Source organism: Podarcis tiliguerta (genome assembly GCF_965153285.1).
Source record: "Podarcis tiliguerta genome assembly, chromosome: 7".
Lineage (NCBI taxonomy): Eukaryota > Metazoa > Chordata > Lepidosauria > Squamata > Lacertidae > Podarcis > Podarcis tiliguerta.
Genome location: NC_139540.1, coordinates 88923200 through 88941667, shown reverse-complemented (window position 1 = coordinate 88941667; position 18468 = coordinate 88923200). Strand labels below are relative to the sequence as shown.

Sequence of the window (18468 nt, the reverse complement as noted above, 5' to 3'; positions counted from 1 at the left end):
CAGAGCAATGCAAAAGTTGTTGAAGTGCAGATCAGGTCATTTCATACAGGAGTCTGCAAATATCAAATCCCTCAGATAAGCTAAATCCACATCCTTTCTCTGGAGGAAAGAGCCTGGAACTTGGATTATGACTTCAACTGCCAAGGATCAGGAAAGACCATTGGAAACTCTTCTATGCTTCCCTGGTATATGTTGTACTTTTTTGTAGATTTTAGCTCTCAACATTTAACAGTTTTAGGAGTTGATATTGGTCGAAAAGCAGCCTTGTGGCATTGTTGCACGCCACCCCAATCACCAGGCAGTGCAGGTGCTTCCCCAGGGTTCAGTTTCCTTAGAATGAAGGACAGCGGAAGCTGTAGTGTCTTTAGAATATATGGTTTATTTACACATATATACAACCTGAGCCTACAATGGAGGAGCTAACAGCATCAACATCCCAGGAAGGTCTTCTCCAATTGTCACAACCTTGTATTCAAGCAGAAATCAAGTCTATCTCTCTCTCTGGCTTTTGGATTTCTCTTTCAACCCTTTCACTGCTTGGTTTCCCCTCTGTTGGGATCATCTTTTCCACTTTTCCACTAAAGAGGTAGGAGCATTACCTATCCCCAGGAATTTGTCCAAGTCCAAATTAAACCATGGTTTGGACCTCCTTGCTAATAAGGATGACAAAACTAAGCAAGTTTCACCATGATAACTTGTAGCTAAGCAATAAGGAACTCCAGGGAGGCCTGGAAATGACATGGCGTTTGTACACACAGGTGTTACCTACTAACACATGAGGCTTTCAAGCCCCTGCTCCTCACTGTTTTGCCCTCTGAATGCATGGCTGTCTGGAGGCTTCTTCCAGGTCACCATCCTTTACCACTGGGCTTAATAGGTCACACATGAGGTCACAACCTTTTGATATAATCAGAGAATCATAGAATTGCAGAGTTGGAAGGAACCCCGGCTCAATGTTTTCCTTGATGTGTTTTCTGCAAAACTATTACCAAACTTCAGCTGCACAAAGCTACCAAACTTTGGTACCAATTTGGAGCGAATCAGACAACATTCGATTTTGGGGTGGTACCTATGATCCCCGTTTCAAGTGTCAATTATTCCATTTGTAGGGTGCTGCAAAATGTGGGGTTTTAACTGCAAAACACTGCAAAATTTTTGCCAAACTTGGGTGCCAGTTTGGAGTGAATTGGATGGTGTTGGGTTTTGGAGTGACACCATGACCTGTTTTGAGTGTCAGTTACTCTGTTTGTGGGGCACTGCAAAACGTGGGGGGTTGCTGCAAAACACTGCAAAATGACTGCAAAACTTTGACATTAGTTTTGAGGGGATCCCAAATGTTGCGGTTTGTAGTTAATTAAGCTCCTGCAAGTCCCAAGAGCTTGAGGTGCCCTACCCTAACGCTAGTGCCTAGGAAGCAAAAAAAGGAATTGAGGAATTTTCAGGAATGTTGATGTGAGGGATCCCTCCGCTCACACCTGTTCTTCAGCTCCTTTCTACAGCTCTGGTCACCTAACAAGTCCTTGACAGTGACTCACAAATTGCCTCTTGTTCTTTCAGTTTCTAGGGGATGTGACTGAGATGCTGACCTAATGATAGTGTAGTGTATATGTGTGTTTATTAAAAAAGTCTAATCATTGTGATGCCTTGCATTTTTATATTGTACGGATAGTATGTACAATATATGTACAGACAGTATACTGAGTCACACCATTTGCCCATCTAGCCAGGCTTCCAGGCAGAGGGTATTTCACAGCCGTGCGACTCGAGAGTGGGAAGGTGGATCTTGGCTTGCAAAACATCTGTAGCCCCCTCACCTCTTTGTTGTTGTTCAGTCATTTAGTCGTGTCCAACTCTTTGTGACCCCCTGGACCAGAGCACGTCAGGCACTCCTGTCTTCGACTGCCTCTTGAAGTTTGGTCAAACTCATGTTAGTAGCTTCGAGAACACTGTCCAACCATCTCATCCTCTGTCGTCCCCTTCTCCTTGTGCCCTCAATCTTTCTCAACATCAGGGTGTTTTCCAGGGAGTCTTCTCTTCTCATGAGATGGCCAAAATATTGGAGCCTCAGCTTCAGGATCTGTCCTTCCAGTGAGTACTCAGGGCTGATTTCCTTAAGAATGGAGAGGTTTGATCTTCTTGCAGTCCATGGGACTCTCAAGAGTCTCCTCCAACACCATAATTCAAAAGCATCAATTCTTCAGCGATCAGCCTTTTTTATGTCCAGCTCTCACTTCCATACATCACTACTGGGAAAACTATAGCTTTAACTATACAGACCTTTGTTGGCAAGGTGATGTCTCTGCTTTTTAAGATGCTGTTTAGGTTTGTCATCACTTTTCTCCCAAAAAGCAGGCATCTTTTAATTTCGTGACTACTGCCACCAGCTGTAGTGATCATGGGGCCCAATAAAGTAAAATCTCTTACTTCCTCAATTTCTTCCCCTTCTATTTGCCAGGAGGTGATGGGACCAGTGGCCATGACCTTAGTTATTTTGATGTTGAGCTTCAGACCATAAATAAGCAGGGAGACAATATACAGCCTTGTCAACCCCTTTCCCAATTTTGAACCAATCAGTTGTTCCATATTCAGTTCTAACTGCAACTTCTTGCCCCACATAGAGATTTCTCAGGAGACAGATGAGGTAATCAGGCACTCCCATTTATTGAAAAACTTGCCATAGTTTGCTGTGGTCAACACGGTCAAAGACTTTTGCGTAGTCAATGAAGGAGAAGTAGATGTTTTCCTGGAACTCTCTAGCTTTCCCCATAATCCGGTGCGTGTTTGCAATTTGGACTCTGGTTCCTCTGCCCCTTCGAAATCCAGCTTGCACTTCTGGGAGTTCTCGGTCCACATGCTGCTTAAGCCTGCCTTGTAGAATTTTAAGCATAACCTTGCCAGCATGTGAAATGAGTGCAATTGTGCGGTAGTTGGAGCATTCTTTGGCACTGCCCTTCTTTGGGATTGGGATGTAGACTGATCTTCTCCAATCCTCTGGCCACTGCTGAGTTTTCCAAACTTGCTGGCATACTGAATGTAGCACCCCTTAAAAATTTTAAATAGTTCAGCTGGAATATCATCAATTTCACTTGCCTTGTAATAACAGTGCTTTCTAAGGCCCATGTGACTTCACTCTCCAGGATATCTGGCTCAAGGTCAGCAACCACACTACCTGGGGTGTACGAGACATTCATATCTTTCTGGTATTATTCGACTGCAAGGAATCATAAAACCCACTGACAAATACCCCTTCCTAAAGCACAGAGAGGTTAAAAGCACCAAACTGGCTTTTATGGGTATGTTCGTAGCAAAAGGAAGAACAAAGAAACAGTGGGGTCACTCAGAGGAGAAGATGGTGAAATGCAAACAGGGGACACAGAAAGGGCTGAACTCCTCAATGCCTTCTTTGCCTCAGTCTTCTCCAATAAAGAAAACAATGCCCAACCTGAAGAATTTGGAGCAAATGATTCAGCAGAGGAAACACAGCCCAGAATAACTAAGGAGATAGTACAAGAATACTTGGCTAGTTTAGATGTATTCAAGTCTCCAGGGCCAGATGAACTGCATCCAAGAGTATTAAAAGAACTGGCAGATGTGATCTCAGAACCACTGGCAGTCATCTTAGAGAATTCCTGGAGAACAGGCGAAGTCCCGGCAGACTGGAGGAGGGCAAATGTTGTCCCTATTTTCAAAAAAGGGGAAAAGAGAGGACCCAAATAATTACCGCCCAGTCAGTCTGATATCAATACCAGGGAAGATTCTGGAGCAGATCATTAAGCAAACAGTCTGTGAGCACCTAGAAAGGAATGGTGTGATCACCAATAGTCAGCATGGATTTCTGAAAAATGAGTCATGTCAGACTAACCTGATCTCATTTTTTGACAGAATTACAAGCCTGGTAGATGAAGGGAACGCAGTGGATGTAGCCTACCTTGATTTCAGCAAGGCATTTGACAAGGTGCCCCATGATATTCTTGTAAAGAAGCTGGTAAAATGCAGTCTTGACTATGCTACCACTCAGTGGATTTGTAACTGGCTGACTGACCGAACCCAAAGGGTGCTCATCAATGGTTCTTCTTCATCCTGGAGAAGAGTGACTAGTGGGGTGCCACAGGGTTCTGTCTTGGGCCCGGTCTTATTCAACATCTTTATCAACGACTTGGATGATGGACTCAAGGGCATCCTGATCAAATTTGCAGATGACACCAAACTGGGAGGGGTGGCTAACACCCCAGAGGACAGGATCACACTTCAAAATGACCTTGACAGATTAGAGAACTGGGCCAAAACAAACAAGATGAATTTTAACAGGGAGAAATGTAAAGTATTGCACTTGGGCAAAAAAAATGAGAGGCACAAATACAAGATGGGTGACACCTGGCTTGAGAGCAGTACATGTGAAAAGGATCTAGGAGTCTTGGTTGACCACAAGCTTGACATGAGCCAACAGTGTGACGCGGCAGCTAAAAAAGCCAATGCATTTCTGGGCTGCATCAATAGGAGTATAGCATCTAGATCAAGGGAAGTAATAGTGCCACTGTATTCTGCTCTGGTCAGACCTCACCTGGAGTGCTGTGTCCAGTTCTGGGCACCACAGTTCAAGAAGGACACTGACAAACTGGAACGTGTGCAGAGGAGGGCAACCAAAATGGTCAAAGGCCTGGAAACGATGCCTTATGAGGTACGGCTAAGGGAGCTGGGCATTTTTAGCCTGGAGAAGAGGAGGTTAAGGGGTGATATGATAGCCATGTTCAAATATATAAAAGGATGTCACATAGAGGAGGGAGAAAGGTTGTTTTCTGCTGCTCCAGAGAAGCGGACACGGAGCAATGGATCCAAACTACAAGAAAGAAGATTCCACCTAAACATTAGGAAGAACTTCCTGACAGTAAGAGCTGTTCGACAGTGGAATTTGCTGCCAGGGAGTGTGGTGGAGTCTCCTTCTTTGGAGGTCTTTAAGCAGAGGCTTGACAACCATATGTCAGGAGTGCTCTGATGGTGTTTCCTGCTTGGCAGGCGGTTGGACTCGATGGCCCTTGTGGTCTCTTCTATGATTCTATGATTCTATGATTCATTCTATCATCTTTGAGATTGCATTCCAGTACAGCTTTTGCTACTCTTTTGTTGACTATGACGGCCACTCCATTTCTTCTATGGGAGTCTTGCCCACAGTAGTAGATACGATTATCCTCCGAACTGAATTTGCCCATTCCCATCCATTTTAGTTCACTGATGCCCAGGATGTCAATATTTATTCTTGCCATCCCATTTTTGACCACATCCAGTTTACTATGGTTCATGGAACTTACATTCCAGGTTCCTATGCAATATTTTTCATTACAGCATTGAACTTTCCTTTCACTACCAGGCACATCCGCAACTGAGTGACCTTTCAGCTTTGGCCCAGCTGCTTCATCAGCTCTGAATCTACTTGTACTTGTCCTCCGCTCTTCCTCAGTAGCATGTTGGACACATTATGACCTGAGGGGCTCATCTTCTAGCGTCATAACTTTTACATGCCTGTTGTTTTTGTCACCTCTTAGCCACTTACAAAACCAAGGTATTTACTGCAGAGAGGAGCATATTGTGAGATGCTATTTGTCTGTGTCACGACCTCTCCACTTTACAGAACAAGCTATAGTTGTCTGTCAGAATGGCTTCACAAAAGTGGTTACCAAGCTTATGCAGAAGCTTTCTCATCAGAAGTCTTCAACCTTCTCTTTTTAACTCACTTGCCTTTCAACTGAACAATTTGCCCTACCATATGGCAAAGGCTGAGGTCAGACAGATAAAATATCTCATCACACGATAGAATGGTTAACCAACATGTGAGTTGGTACAATGAACACATCGTAAAAGTGTTGCAAATGCCAGCTGAAAAGAAGCTTCAGCTTAAGGCAGGAAATCTGCTTCCCAGCCCCAGCCCTTCCAGTTCATTACAGATATTGTGCAAAGAAAAAAGGCATCTGAGCCCTTCCTTGGCAATCTGTGCCTGGCTCCTCTGACAGATTTCTAATGACTTTTCAATGATAACAACTTAAAATGGCTTTGTACCTTGGCATTCAGGTTTCATATCTTATCCTTCTCACATACAGATCTAGAGTGACTTGACTGCATGCAGGTGGGTGTGCAAATACACCCACACCCACACACCCACCAACACTTTTGTGGCATTTTCACTTCATTTCAGTATTCCCTGCACAGTTATTCATAAAGATCAACCTAGTGGGGAAAAGACTCCTGTCTTTCCACTCTCTGGCTTCACCACCAAAAGGCTTCTCTCTTTTCCACTGGAAAAGGCTCCATCATGTTCTGTGAGGAGTGTGTGTGTGTGTGTGTGTGTGTGTGGAAGTGGCAGAGACTCTTGCTCACCCCTACAAAGCAACTGGAACTGAGAAGCTCATTTTCCACCATTGCATTACACCTCAGTCATTCCTTGCTGTCTAAGATATGGACACTCCCAGACTGTCATCTCCTTTACACACCTGTTAACTCCTTCAGCCTCTGTGGAGAGCAGAGTTGTGTGAACTGAAGTGAGCAAAGAGAGGAACCCAAGGCAACAGGAGTAGAAAAGGAGCCTGAAAAAAATGCTAAGTCCTGAGGCAGGAAGCAGAACCTGAAACATTTGAAAATAAATTGCAAGACTACTAGCTCATATACTGTATGTTCCATAAAAGAATTGTTTCCACAGCTAATTCCATGTACTGCATGTTCCTTCCTTTAAAAACTAGTGTGGGACTTACTATTCTGGTCGGGGACAGAGGGTGGCGCTTGGGGAGGAATTGTCATCGCGCCACTCCTTGGTGTGTGGAATACCTCAGGGTGCGATACTCTCCCTGATGCTTTTCAACATCTTTATGCGCCCCCTCGCCCAGCTTGTCCGGAGTTTTGGTCTGGGTTGCCATCAGTATGCTGATGACACCCAACTCTATCTGTTGATGGATGGCCATCCTGACTCGGCCCCAGACACACTGACCAGATGTTTGGAAGCTGTGGCTGGATGGTTACGTGGGAGCTGGTTGAAGCTAAATCCTTCGAAGACAGAGGTCCTGTGGCTGGGACGCGATGATATGGGATTGGGGGGGCAACTCCCATCTCTTGCGGGGGTGCAATTAGTGCCAGCACCATCCGTTAAGAGTTTGGGTGTAATCTTCGACACCTCCCTTTCCATGGAGGCGCAGATTGCAGCTACAACAAAGGCGGCATTTTTCCATCTCCGCCAAGCTAAGCAGTTGGCTCCTTACCTCTCTCGCCCTGACCTAGCCACTGTGATCCACGCGACGGTCACCTCCAGACTGGATTATTGTAACTCGCTCTACATGGGGCTGCCCTTGAGACTGACCCAGAAACTCCAGCGGGTGCAGAATGCTGCAGCGAGACTCCTTACGGGGTCTTCGCTGCGAGATCACATTCACCCGGTGCTATACCAGTTGCACTGGCTCCCGGTGGAGTACAGGATCAGGTTTAAGGTGCTGGTTTTAACCTTTAAAGCCCTATACAGCCTAGGACCCTTGTATGCCCCACAGAGAAACTTACGGTCTTCAAATAAAAACATCTTGAAGGTCCCAGGCCACAGAGAAGTTAGGCTGGCCTCAACTAGAGCCAGGGCTTTTTCGGCCGTGGCTCCGATCTGGTGGAACACTCTGTCACAAGAGACCAGGGCCCTGCGGGACTTGACATCTTTCCACAGGGCCTGCAAGACAGAACTGTTCCACCAGGCCTTTGGCCAGGGCACAGCCTGACTCCCTCCCTCGGCAATCTTCGCGGAGCTCTGGCCCAATGGTTGCCAGTGGCTTGAATTAATTAATTTTATAATGAATGATTTTAGAGTGTTGTTTGTGCTGTACTTTTGTACTGTTTTATTGTTGTTAGCTGCCCTGAGCCCGGCTTCGGCTGGGGAGGGCGGGATATAAATAAAATTTATTATTATTATTATTATTATTATTCTTTTTTACAGAGTAAAGAGGTGACCTCTCTCTTTAGGTGTTATGTGGCTTGACAACAGAAGGAGGCCAGGGGCTTGCCTTAATGCCTTTTGATGGCTGCTTCCATTCACTGGGAAATGTGTTGTGTCCCACTGCCCTATTAGGGGGTGGGGGCAGCAAAAGGAAGCAGGTTTTTCCTCCAGAGCAAACCCAAACACTGATTCACTGATTCAGTCCAGGTGCCAAAATAACTTGGCTAGCCTTGGATACTATGTACCTTGACCTGGTAGGGTATATTTGCTATTGCACCTCAAGCGGTAAAATGTCTTGGGCCACTCAGTTCTGAGGAAGACACCTTTAGTTGCTTACAAGAAGTGGCCTTGGGTAATGCTGTAGAGGAGAGTAGTTACATATGGGGAAAGTGGCTGAACTCAGCATGGATTGGGTCCCTTTCCCCATTAAAAAAACCCCCTCAAAGTGGCTTGTCTACAAATAGAAACATTCACAACCATACTTTAAAACATGTGGAAGTTAAAATACTAAAGAAGTTAAAAACTATTCCAACTTCCTAAGCATTTGCAACAGGTGGTCCAACACATGGCCCAACAGCTGCATGCGATCCTTGAGACCTTTTTGGAAGCCTTTGGCAACATCTGCCCCCCCCCCACTGCCTTCCCAAAACCAGATAAGCGAGGCGCTGGGCTTTGGGAAGGAGGTGTGAAGGCTCTGGCAGGGTCCTAGAGTCCTCCTGCTCCTTGCCAAAGCCCTAGTTAGTGCTTTCCCAGCTTTGGGAAGGAGACGGGATGGCTTTAGGACCCTGCCAGAGCCCATGCACCTCCTTCCCAAAGCCCAGCACCTCACTGAGCCAGCTTGGGGAAGGCATTTCAAGGGTTGGGGCATCCAATTTTGGCCTTGCTCCCTGCCTCCCACATAACAAGGCCATGTGTGGCCAGCGGGTTCCAAATCTTGCAGCCCCCTTAGTATAGACTGTTGGACCAACTGCTCTAAGATTTGCATTTAGTGGCTTTTAGTGTTGATTTTCTAGCCCACTTTTAGCACTGGTGTTGCTTCTGCCTTCAGCACCATAAACACACCCTAGCAAGGATGGTTCAGACCTAACCCAGCAACTGCAGCAAAAAGATCTTTGTCCAGTGCTGTGTTCAGGGAGGTGTGTCATCCCCCCCCCCCTTATTAAGAAGGAAAATCAAAGAGTTTAATCTTTTCTGGTCTCACCCTGAGGACTATCTTCAGCTTTGCCAAGGCCTCTTAAAAGAGATTTACCTCACTCCGTGGTGAAGGTGCTCAAATTTTTACAGCTATCTAGGAAAGAGGCTGCACACAGTACAGGCATAATTAAACCATCACTAATCAGAGAGCAACAATGAATAATGGATATCTCCTCATTAGCAGGTCCTCCCCAAATCCACCATTTGGGGTAATTCATATGTCCTGATTTGCCTCAGACAGCAATAATCAACGGAGAGTTGCTATTGACTTTGTCGTCCAGTAGCTTTACGGCAAGTATAGTTCAAATAAATGCTGGTTTTTAAAAAAGCTTAAATCAAGTGTACTTTCACATAGAAAGTACTCTTGATTATAAGCTTTTTTCTTTTTTTTTTAAACCAACATTTATAGCCTAGGTTAAAGTGGCCTGGGACAATAAAATATATTACACACTTGTTATAGAAATATATATCATTCCAGGTCTGTGATAGCTTTTCCTTTAGATTTAGCTTGATCATTTCCTGGTAAAAGAGAAACACCAGGACTAGATTTTAATATATTTCACAGAGTAACATTTAAAACATAGTAAGCACAAGTAAATTCAAAGTAAAACTTCCAAGTCTACAGGGGCAATGGATTCAGAACGAATACCAGGTGAGCAGGCATCATGCAATATATAATCTATCTATCTATCTATCTATCTATCTATCTATCTATCTATCTGGTTATACATACCAGGCATTGCTGTGCCTCTTATAGCAACCCCACCTGCCTGCCACACACCCCACCCTTTCCACCTGACCAATCCCCATCCTATTAAATCTGCACTTCAGCAACTCATTGCTGTAGCTCTCCCCATGGTAAACCTCCAGATCAGGGGTTGTCAACCTGGTCCCCATCGCCCACTAGTGGGCGTTTCAGGATTTTAGGTGGACGGTAGGGGGTTCTATGGCACAAGCTGAATCCTCTTTCCATCAAGCACTGGTGGGCAGTAAGTAATTTTTATCATCAAGAAAGATGCGTTAGTGGGCAGTAGGTATAAAAAGATTGATTACACCTGCTCTAGAGCTTCCCTTTCCCACCCCACATAAGTACTAAGCCACCTTCCCTACCCTCTTTATGAAGTGGCTCCTCTTTTCTATTCTGCAGTCCTGCTTTGTACCCCTATTTTCACTCTCACCGCCATGTTGGTGCTTCTTCCCAACTCCTTTTCTGTAGCCTCCCTCCTTGCACTTAAATGGCACTCCAGGTTACCTCCTGGGTCTTCTTCCCCACTCGACTGAGCCCTCTTTGCACACAGATCCAATTCTGAAGCATTCATTCCCTCCTGTTCTGCAGCCTTCTTTGTAACTGCTTTGTCACCTTTCCCCATTCCCATGCCTCTTCCTCCCTGCTCCTTTTCCGGCAACCCCCTGCCCAAGACACCTTGCAAAAGAAGCTCCTCTGAACATGTGCAAAATGACTTTTCCTTCCCGCCCACCATGTTTTTTTATACCACCAAATGACTAATCTCCATAGTTCACTGCATCTTCTTTTTCTCTTCACAGCCCTGGCGATTCCCTCTTTGACATGCTCGCTCCTCCCACTTCCCTGTTTGGCATACTTCTCCCCCTCTTTTGCCCTATGGTACTTGCCCATCCTTGGGACACCCCACTTTCCCCTTTTAGCCTCCTCCTCCCTCCCTTTCTGGTAAACCCCATTTCCCACCTCCTATCATAAATCCCAATACAGTGGTACCTCGGTTTAAGAACAGTTCTGTTTATGAACTATTTGGTTTATGAACTCCGCAAAACCGGAAGTAGTGTCCTGGTTTGTGAACTTTACCTCGGTCTACGAAAGGAAGCCGAACAGTGGAGGCACCGGCGGCAGGAGGCCTCATTAGGGGAAGCGTGCCTTGGTTTAAGAACAGCTTTGGTTTAAGAATGGACTTCCGGAATGGATTAAGTTTGTAAACTGAGGTACCACTGTACTCCATTGTTCTGATCTAATGTAGCACATTCAACTTTCCTCCACCCATTCAAGAAACTTGCTTTTAGTACACTTCTTCCTCTTAACTTTTTATCTCCCTTCACACACACACAACACACAGGCAGACCCACACCCGCTTTCTATCTCTTTTTTTCACAAACACATAGAAAACACACACCCATCCCTTCCAGACGCACATGCATGCATTCAAGCACAATTCCCTTTCTCTCTCTTACTTGGGCTCACAAACAAACAAATTCTTCCATAGGTGGAAAAAGGCAGCAGTCTCCCCAGCAGACTCCACCCCTTAATAATATACCCCTGGCATTAGATTAAATGCTGTATGGAATCTCTATTTAACTCTACTTCCAATCAATTACAGAATAGCAGTGTCTCATCATCACTAGAGGACCAAAGGGTGAAAATACGGTATCTCCCTCTGTTCAGACTAGCAGTGCACTGTTACTTGGAAAAACATCCACAATATATTTACGGAAAACAGCCTGACAAAGATCCTCCCCTAAGTTAAAGGCATGGGTCTTTAACTTGCCTACCATCTGAGACCAGGCTTGAACCAGGATGCTACCTCGGACACATATTATACAGTGGTCCATGTGGTACAATTTCTGTTTTGCATTCCAGTTTGTCCAATTTAGCTTCACCTATATTGTGTCAAAGGCAGAGGAATATATCAAGTATATAAATAGAATTCAGCTAACTCAAGAAGAACAAATTTATCTTTTTTTGTCACAACTCCTTTGGCCCTCAGGAGCAGTTAACAAAAGCAGCACTGCACAAACCCATGGCAATTAACATAGCAACAAAGACTCTGAACTGCAGCACCACACAGTCAAGCTGAGAAACCAATTACACAGGGTTCTCCCGGAATGGCCACATACTCTTATCACTGGTAGATGATTTATTCCTTCCCTTTTATGCTAACCAGAAAAGGAATCCAGGCAGCCTCAGCACCTCTGTATCAAGTGGGACTTATTCTGTCATGGAGTAGGAGCATCAAGAACTAAATGTCTGTAGAAGGAGCAGCCTTAGAAGAGGTAGCACAGCCATTCCCTTCATGGCTTCTGATGAAACAGCTTGTGTTCCTACCAGTGCCAGATTTACATATAAGCTTAGGGCCCCTCTCTTCTGCCCCCCCCCCAAAAAAATTGAAAGGATGTACATTTCCAAAATATAAGATAAAAAACAAATAAAATAAAACCTATACACAGCAACAGTGTGATGTGTTGTGTAGGCTCCTATTTGTTATGTGCAAATAGCTTTAGATACCTTTTAGCATATTAAGCACAAAAAACAGAGGCAATTTGTTGTTGACAAAGGACAGCTGGACATAGAAAGGACGCCATTACCTTCAGTAGCTTAGGGCCTCAACAAACCTAAATCCAGCCCTGGTTCCTACCCTCATCCGTGTCTGCAGCAAACTACAGAAAGTTCATCATAGTCATTGGAAATATTTGCCTAAATACATAGGCAAGAAATGAAACTTACTGGAATCCTCGTAATTACTAATCCCAGTAATATGAAAATCAGTCAGACTGGATACAATGCAAATTTCCTATTCTGTTTACCTTACTTTGGGGCTGTTCTTATGCTAAGTACGGTAATATGCAGAAAGGCATCATGTTGCTTCATTATGTGACAACACCAGCCAATCAGAAGGTGCATATTAGCATACCTGTTGCTTCAACAACTTTCTTGACTTCAGATGTCCTAATTCACATTTATAAAAATCTGTAGCTTCAGAGCACATTTTGTATCTGAATCCAAAACTGTTAAGGTAAACTAAATGGACCTTTGCTAAAATTGAAGCAGCCTTGGTAGGGCTTGGCTTGTTTCTGAGGAAAGAAAGAAGCATTCAACAAAAGTGTTGTGTTAATGCTTATTATTATTTTCTAGGAAGAATTTAAAGGCCCTTTCTTGGGGAAAGGGGACTTAATCCCAAGACTTTTTCCAAAAATGAATAGCCCTCTTGAACCTTCCTCTATGGAGCTTTTGAACAGTGCCTTTAAAAGGCTAAATGCACATCATAAATATGGTATTTAGTGTCTGGCGTTTTCTAAGGCCCCTGAGACAGCTCAGCAAACCTCTGGCAGGAATCATTTCAAATTGGCTGGAATAATCACAGGTCTCAAAGGTTTGCAGTGACAAGATACACAATTAAGATTGCTGTAGCTTATATGGAGAGGAAAGCTTGTGAAATGGCCCTTTCCCATTGCATTAATAATATCTGAATAGGAAAAGGGAACTTCTGAGCTCTGTAATACATAACACACACTGCTTCTGCCTAGCTCCCCTGCTGATTGATAGCTGGGGTTTTGTCCCTCCTGACATATGCTTTCTCTGTTCCTTCTCTTGCTCTTACCCCCCCCCCCCTTTCTCGGAGTAAAAGTAAATGCAGGGTATTTTGCTTTCAGTGTGGAGAGGCGGGGGTGCAACTGAAGGGTCTGCATTCAAGAGCTCTTCATAAAGGGCTTCCTGGGCTGTGAGTCATCCCACCTCACCCGCTCCCGTCATGTGCTGAGCTACCAAACCCTCTGCCTCCCAGCACACTGGCTGTCAGAGTGCAGACACATCCCTCTTTCATGAGAGATTGGCTGCATCTCCAGGGAAGCCCCCCATCTTGCTATAGCACAGAGCGCAGAAAAGAGAGGCAGATGTGATAAACATTTAGCTGGTCTTAGGTGAATGTGGAGGGACGCAGGTGGTGCTGTGGGTAAAAGCCTCAGTGCCTAGGGCTTGCCGATCGAAAGGTTGGCGGTTCGAATCCCCGCGGCGGGGTGCGCTCCTGTTGTTCGATCCCAGCGCCTGCCAACCTAGCAGTTCAAAAGCACTCCTGGGTGCAAGTAGATAAATAGGGACCGCTTACTAGCGGGAAGGTAAACGGCGTTTCCGTGTGCGGCTCTGGCTCGCCAGAGCAGCGATGTCACGCTGGCCACGTGACCCGGAAGTGTCTCCGGACAGCGCTGGCCCCTGGCCTCTTGAGTGAGATGGGCGCACAACCCTAGAGTCTGTCAAGACTGGCCCTTATGGGCAGGGGTACCTTTACCTTTTTAGGTGAATGTGGTAACACAGATTCATTAGCAAGGAAATGAAGCCCTTGACTAATGGAAAAGGTTGCCAGAGCTGGTTACTTGCTGGGGCCCAGACATACAAAGAGCCCTGCTGGATCAGGCCAAAGACCCATCTAGTCCAGCACTCTGTTCTCACAGAGGACAACCAGGTGCTTATGGGAAGCCTGCAAAGACACAAGCACAACACCCTTCCCCCACCTGGGATTCCCAGCAACTGGCTTTTAGAGGCAGAACACAAGACGCTGGGGCTGGGAGCCATCGATAGCCTGATCTACAATCAATTGATCTAGTCCTCTTTTAAATCTTTCCAAGGCCTCCTGCTGCTGCTGCGCCGCTGCTGCGTGATTTCTGTTCTCATCCTGAAGCAAAGTTCTTAACCTGAAGCACTATTTCTGGGTGTAGCAGGAACCCCCCCCCCATCATTCAGTTTGTACAGACTTCACACACACTCACACTCACACACTACATACGCTACACTTCTGTTATAAATTCATAGAAAATCAACCATACATCAGATTTGCACTGTTCCACTTTTATTTTACTCCATGAAGGAAGGACTACAAAATGGGGAAGGTTTGATACAGGCCACCATAATCCCTTGAGCATAGCAGCACATCCACAGGAGCCCTGCCCAGTTGCTATGCCAACCCTGATGGTCCTAGACAAAAGACCATCAACTGCACTACAGACTGCATACACGAGTGGATTCAACATGGACTATAACAAAAGAACAGTGATTGGATTTCCCCTCAGGGGGCAGGAAACTGCCGACTACCTTTGTCTTCAGAAAATGACTCATGGGAGGGGGGAAAGAGGGGAACCAGCCAGGTGACAGGACACTCAGGTTACCACCACAACTCCGCCCTCAACCCCTCCTTTCTGTAATGTATGCATGATGTTTCTGGGGGTGGGCTTGACCTAGAGGAGGGGAATTTCAAAAGTTTTTATAAGGTCTTGCACACCATTTTTCTGTGTCTTTCCTCTCTCCTGCGAGTGAGGGGAACACCCTGCTGCAACAGTACAATAAAGGCCAAGCCTACAGGCTGCTGATTTGCTCCAATTTACTCTGGTTGGTGTCTTTACTTTTTGTCCAAGGGAGCCCTCAGATTTTTCCGGTAACACTGGGTTAGCGGAGTCTGTAACCTGAAGCGTATGTAACCTGAAGCATATGTAACCCGAAGTACCACTGTATTATTATTATTATTTTAAAAAAATTATTAAGGGTTTTCTTGTTTTACAGAAGTAAGTGTAATGCCTCGTTGTTGTTTTTCCATGTAACATTTTTACAAATCCATTTCATTTGTTGAGGCATTAGGGGGAGAAGAAAAGAAAAAAGAAAAGGGGGGGGTGGAGAGAGGGAAAATGGAAGGGGGTGGGGTCGGGTGGCGGTGTTTCTATTATGTTTAATGTATGTAGAGTTTGGGGTCAGCGTTGTTTGTGTTGTTCACTTGTGTTCCTTTGGTGGTGAGAGAGATTGGGGTTGGCCTAGGGTGTGATTGTTTGCTTGTGATTGGCTGTGGTGATCTTTGTTTTCGTGTGTGAGTGAGGTGGGTGGGTGTTTTGGATCAGGTTAGCCATATTGATTTGTATGCTGTTGGTGGATTATTGTCATTGTCCTGTTGGGCTGTGTATGTGATAAAGGGGAGCCATACCGGGGTGAAGGCGTCTTCTTCTGTTTGTCCCCGTGTCAGTTTCAGTTTATTAGTTAATTTTTCTAGTAGGGCTGTTTCCCATACTATTTGGTACCATTGGTCCATACTTACTCCTGACAGGTCTCTCCAGTGTCTGGCTATGATGCTTCTGGCTGCTGAGAGTAGGTGGGTTATGAGTTCTTTGTGGTGTAAATGGGCATTGTTGTCTTGGAAAATGTTTAGTAGGGCCAATTCTGGGGTGATGTCTATTACTTGCTTAGTTATTTTACATATTTCTTGTATGGCTGTTGTCCAGAATAGTTGGATTTTGGGACACTCCCACCACATGTGGAGGTATGTGCCTGTGGAGGTGCACCCTCTCCAGCATTTTGGTGAGGTTCCTGGGTGTATTAGCGCTAGTTTCCTTGGTGTTAGGTACCACCTGTAGGTGAGTTTCAGTGTGAGTTCTTTTCTTTTCGTTGATATGGATTTAAAGGGGGTTTAGACCACATTCTGGTCCATTGAGTGGGGTTAATCTCATAGCCTATGTCATTCTCCCATTGTTTTTTGATTGTATCTAGGGGATTTGCGGGATTATGCCCTATATCCTGTGCCCATTAATCATTACTGATTTAACTTCCTCATCTTTAGTTTCCCATTCCCAAAGTATGCCATATGCCTTTTTAACAGTTTAGAGTTGTCATCTATAACATCCCTTTGGAATTTGGAAACTGTATAGGCAAATCCTTTTTTATTATCCTCTTTAAAAAATTCATTCAGTTGTCTGTGGTGCAACCAACTCTGAAGATATTTCTTTATTTCTCCATACTCTTTCAATTTCAATTTTCCTTCCTGTTCAATTAATAGTTCTCTATATGTTGGCCATATTCCTTTCTTTGAGGACATTTTGAATGACAATGCTTCAACAGGTGATATCCACCATGGAGTTTTAGGTTCCAATAACTTTATATTTTTCCCAAACCTTTAATAGGGACCTTCTTATTATAATAATAATAATAATAATAATTTATTATTTGTACCCCGCCCATCTGGCTGGGTTTCCCCAGCCACTCTGGGCGGCTTCCATAGAAACAAAAAATACAGTAAAATATCACAGATTAAAAACTTCCCTGAACAGGGCTGCCTTAAGATGTCTTCTAAATGTCAGGTAGTTATTTATTATGTGATTATGGAATCCTTTACGTATCTTTGCTTTCCCATACCATAATTATGCATGCCACCCAAATCTGTTATCATGTCCTTCTAGATCTATTGCCTCTTTTTTTTCTAATTTAATCCAATCCCGAATCCAAGTAAGACATGCTGCTTCATAAGAAAGTTTAAAATCTGGAAGGGAAAAGCCTCCCCTTTCTTTTACATCTGTAAGTATTTTATATTTTATTCTTGGCTTTTCCCCACTCCAGATAAATTTTGACATATCTCGCTGCCATTTTCTGAAGCAAGCATTATCACAATATTGGTATTGTTTATCTTTACTGCTGTGATTCTTCCTAAGAGGGAAAGATTCAACCTATTCCATATTTCTAGTTTCCTTTTTATTTCATTCCAAATTTTTCATGATTATCTTTAAAAATATTAATATTTCATTCCAAATTTTTCATAATTATCTTTATAAATATTAATATTTTTTGTAGTCAACCATATTCCCAAATATTTTACCTTTTTATGGACTTTTATATCTAAAGCTTCTGATAGCTCTTTCTTTTCTGCTTCTTTTAAATTTTTTAATAATAATTTAGTTTTGCTTTTATTAAGTTTAAAACCTGCCACCTGCCCAAACTTTTGGATCTTTTCTATAATTCTGGGGAGAGAATTCTGTGGTTCTTCAATAGTAATAACCAAATCATCCGCAAATGCTTTCAGTTTATGTTCACTTGTCTTTACTCTTATTCCTATTATTTCTTTTATTATTATTATTATTAATATTTTATTAAGATTTTCCATAACATCACAAAAATAAAAAATAAAATAAAAAACAATTAAAAACAGTTCAATCTTTCATAACATATCTTGCATTTGCTTGTTTCCCGGACCTCCCCACACCTCCCCTCTTTGTATTCCAGTTCAATTTATTTATTCAGCAAATCCTTTCCCTCTTTACCTTTATCCTTATCTTGATCTTAATATATTATAGCTTTAACTTTTCACCTGTTAACATACCATTTTTGCATATTCCTTCATAACATTATTACTAAAAACCCCTTAACCTCAATCCAACATCATTCTAACATTCATTAATTTTGCAATATTTCTGTAGATAGTCTTTAAATTTCTTCCAATCTTCTTCCACCAACTCTTCTCCCTGGTCGCGGATTCTGCCGGTCATTTCCACCAATTCCATATAGTCCATCACCTTCATCTGCCATTCTTCCAGAGTGGGTAGTTCTTGTGTCTTCCAGTACTTCGCAATGAGTATTCTTGCTGCTGTTGTAGCATACATAAAAAAAGTTCTGTCCTTCTTTAACACCAATTGGCCAACCATGCCCAGGAGAAAGGCCTCTGGTTTCTTCGGGAAGGTATATTTAAATACCTTTTTCATTTCATTATATATCATCTCCCAAAAAGCCTTAATCCTTGGGCACGTCCACCAAAGGTGAAAGAATGCACCTTCAG

General features: G+C 43.8%; 1 protein-coding gene across 1 annotated transcript in view; it reads right to left on the bottom strand.

Annotated features, from left to right (window-relative positions):
- Positions 1-3297: 3297 nt before the first annotated feature.
- Positions 3298-18468, bottom strand: part of LOC310681201 (uncharacterized protein) — an 85395-nt gene continuing 70224 nt past the window's right edge. The window contains exon 2 of the mRNA XM_083448805.1: positions 3298-3493. Coding sequence (XP_083304931.1) covers positions 3392-3493 — 102 coding nt within the window. The 3' untranslated portion in view covers positions 3298-3391. The remainder of the gene's footprint in view (positions 3494-18468) is intronic.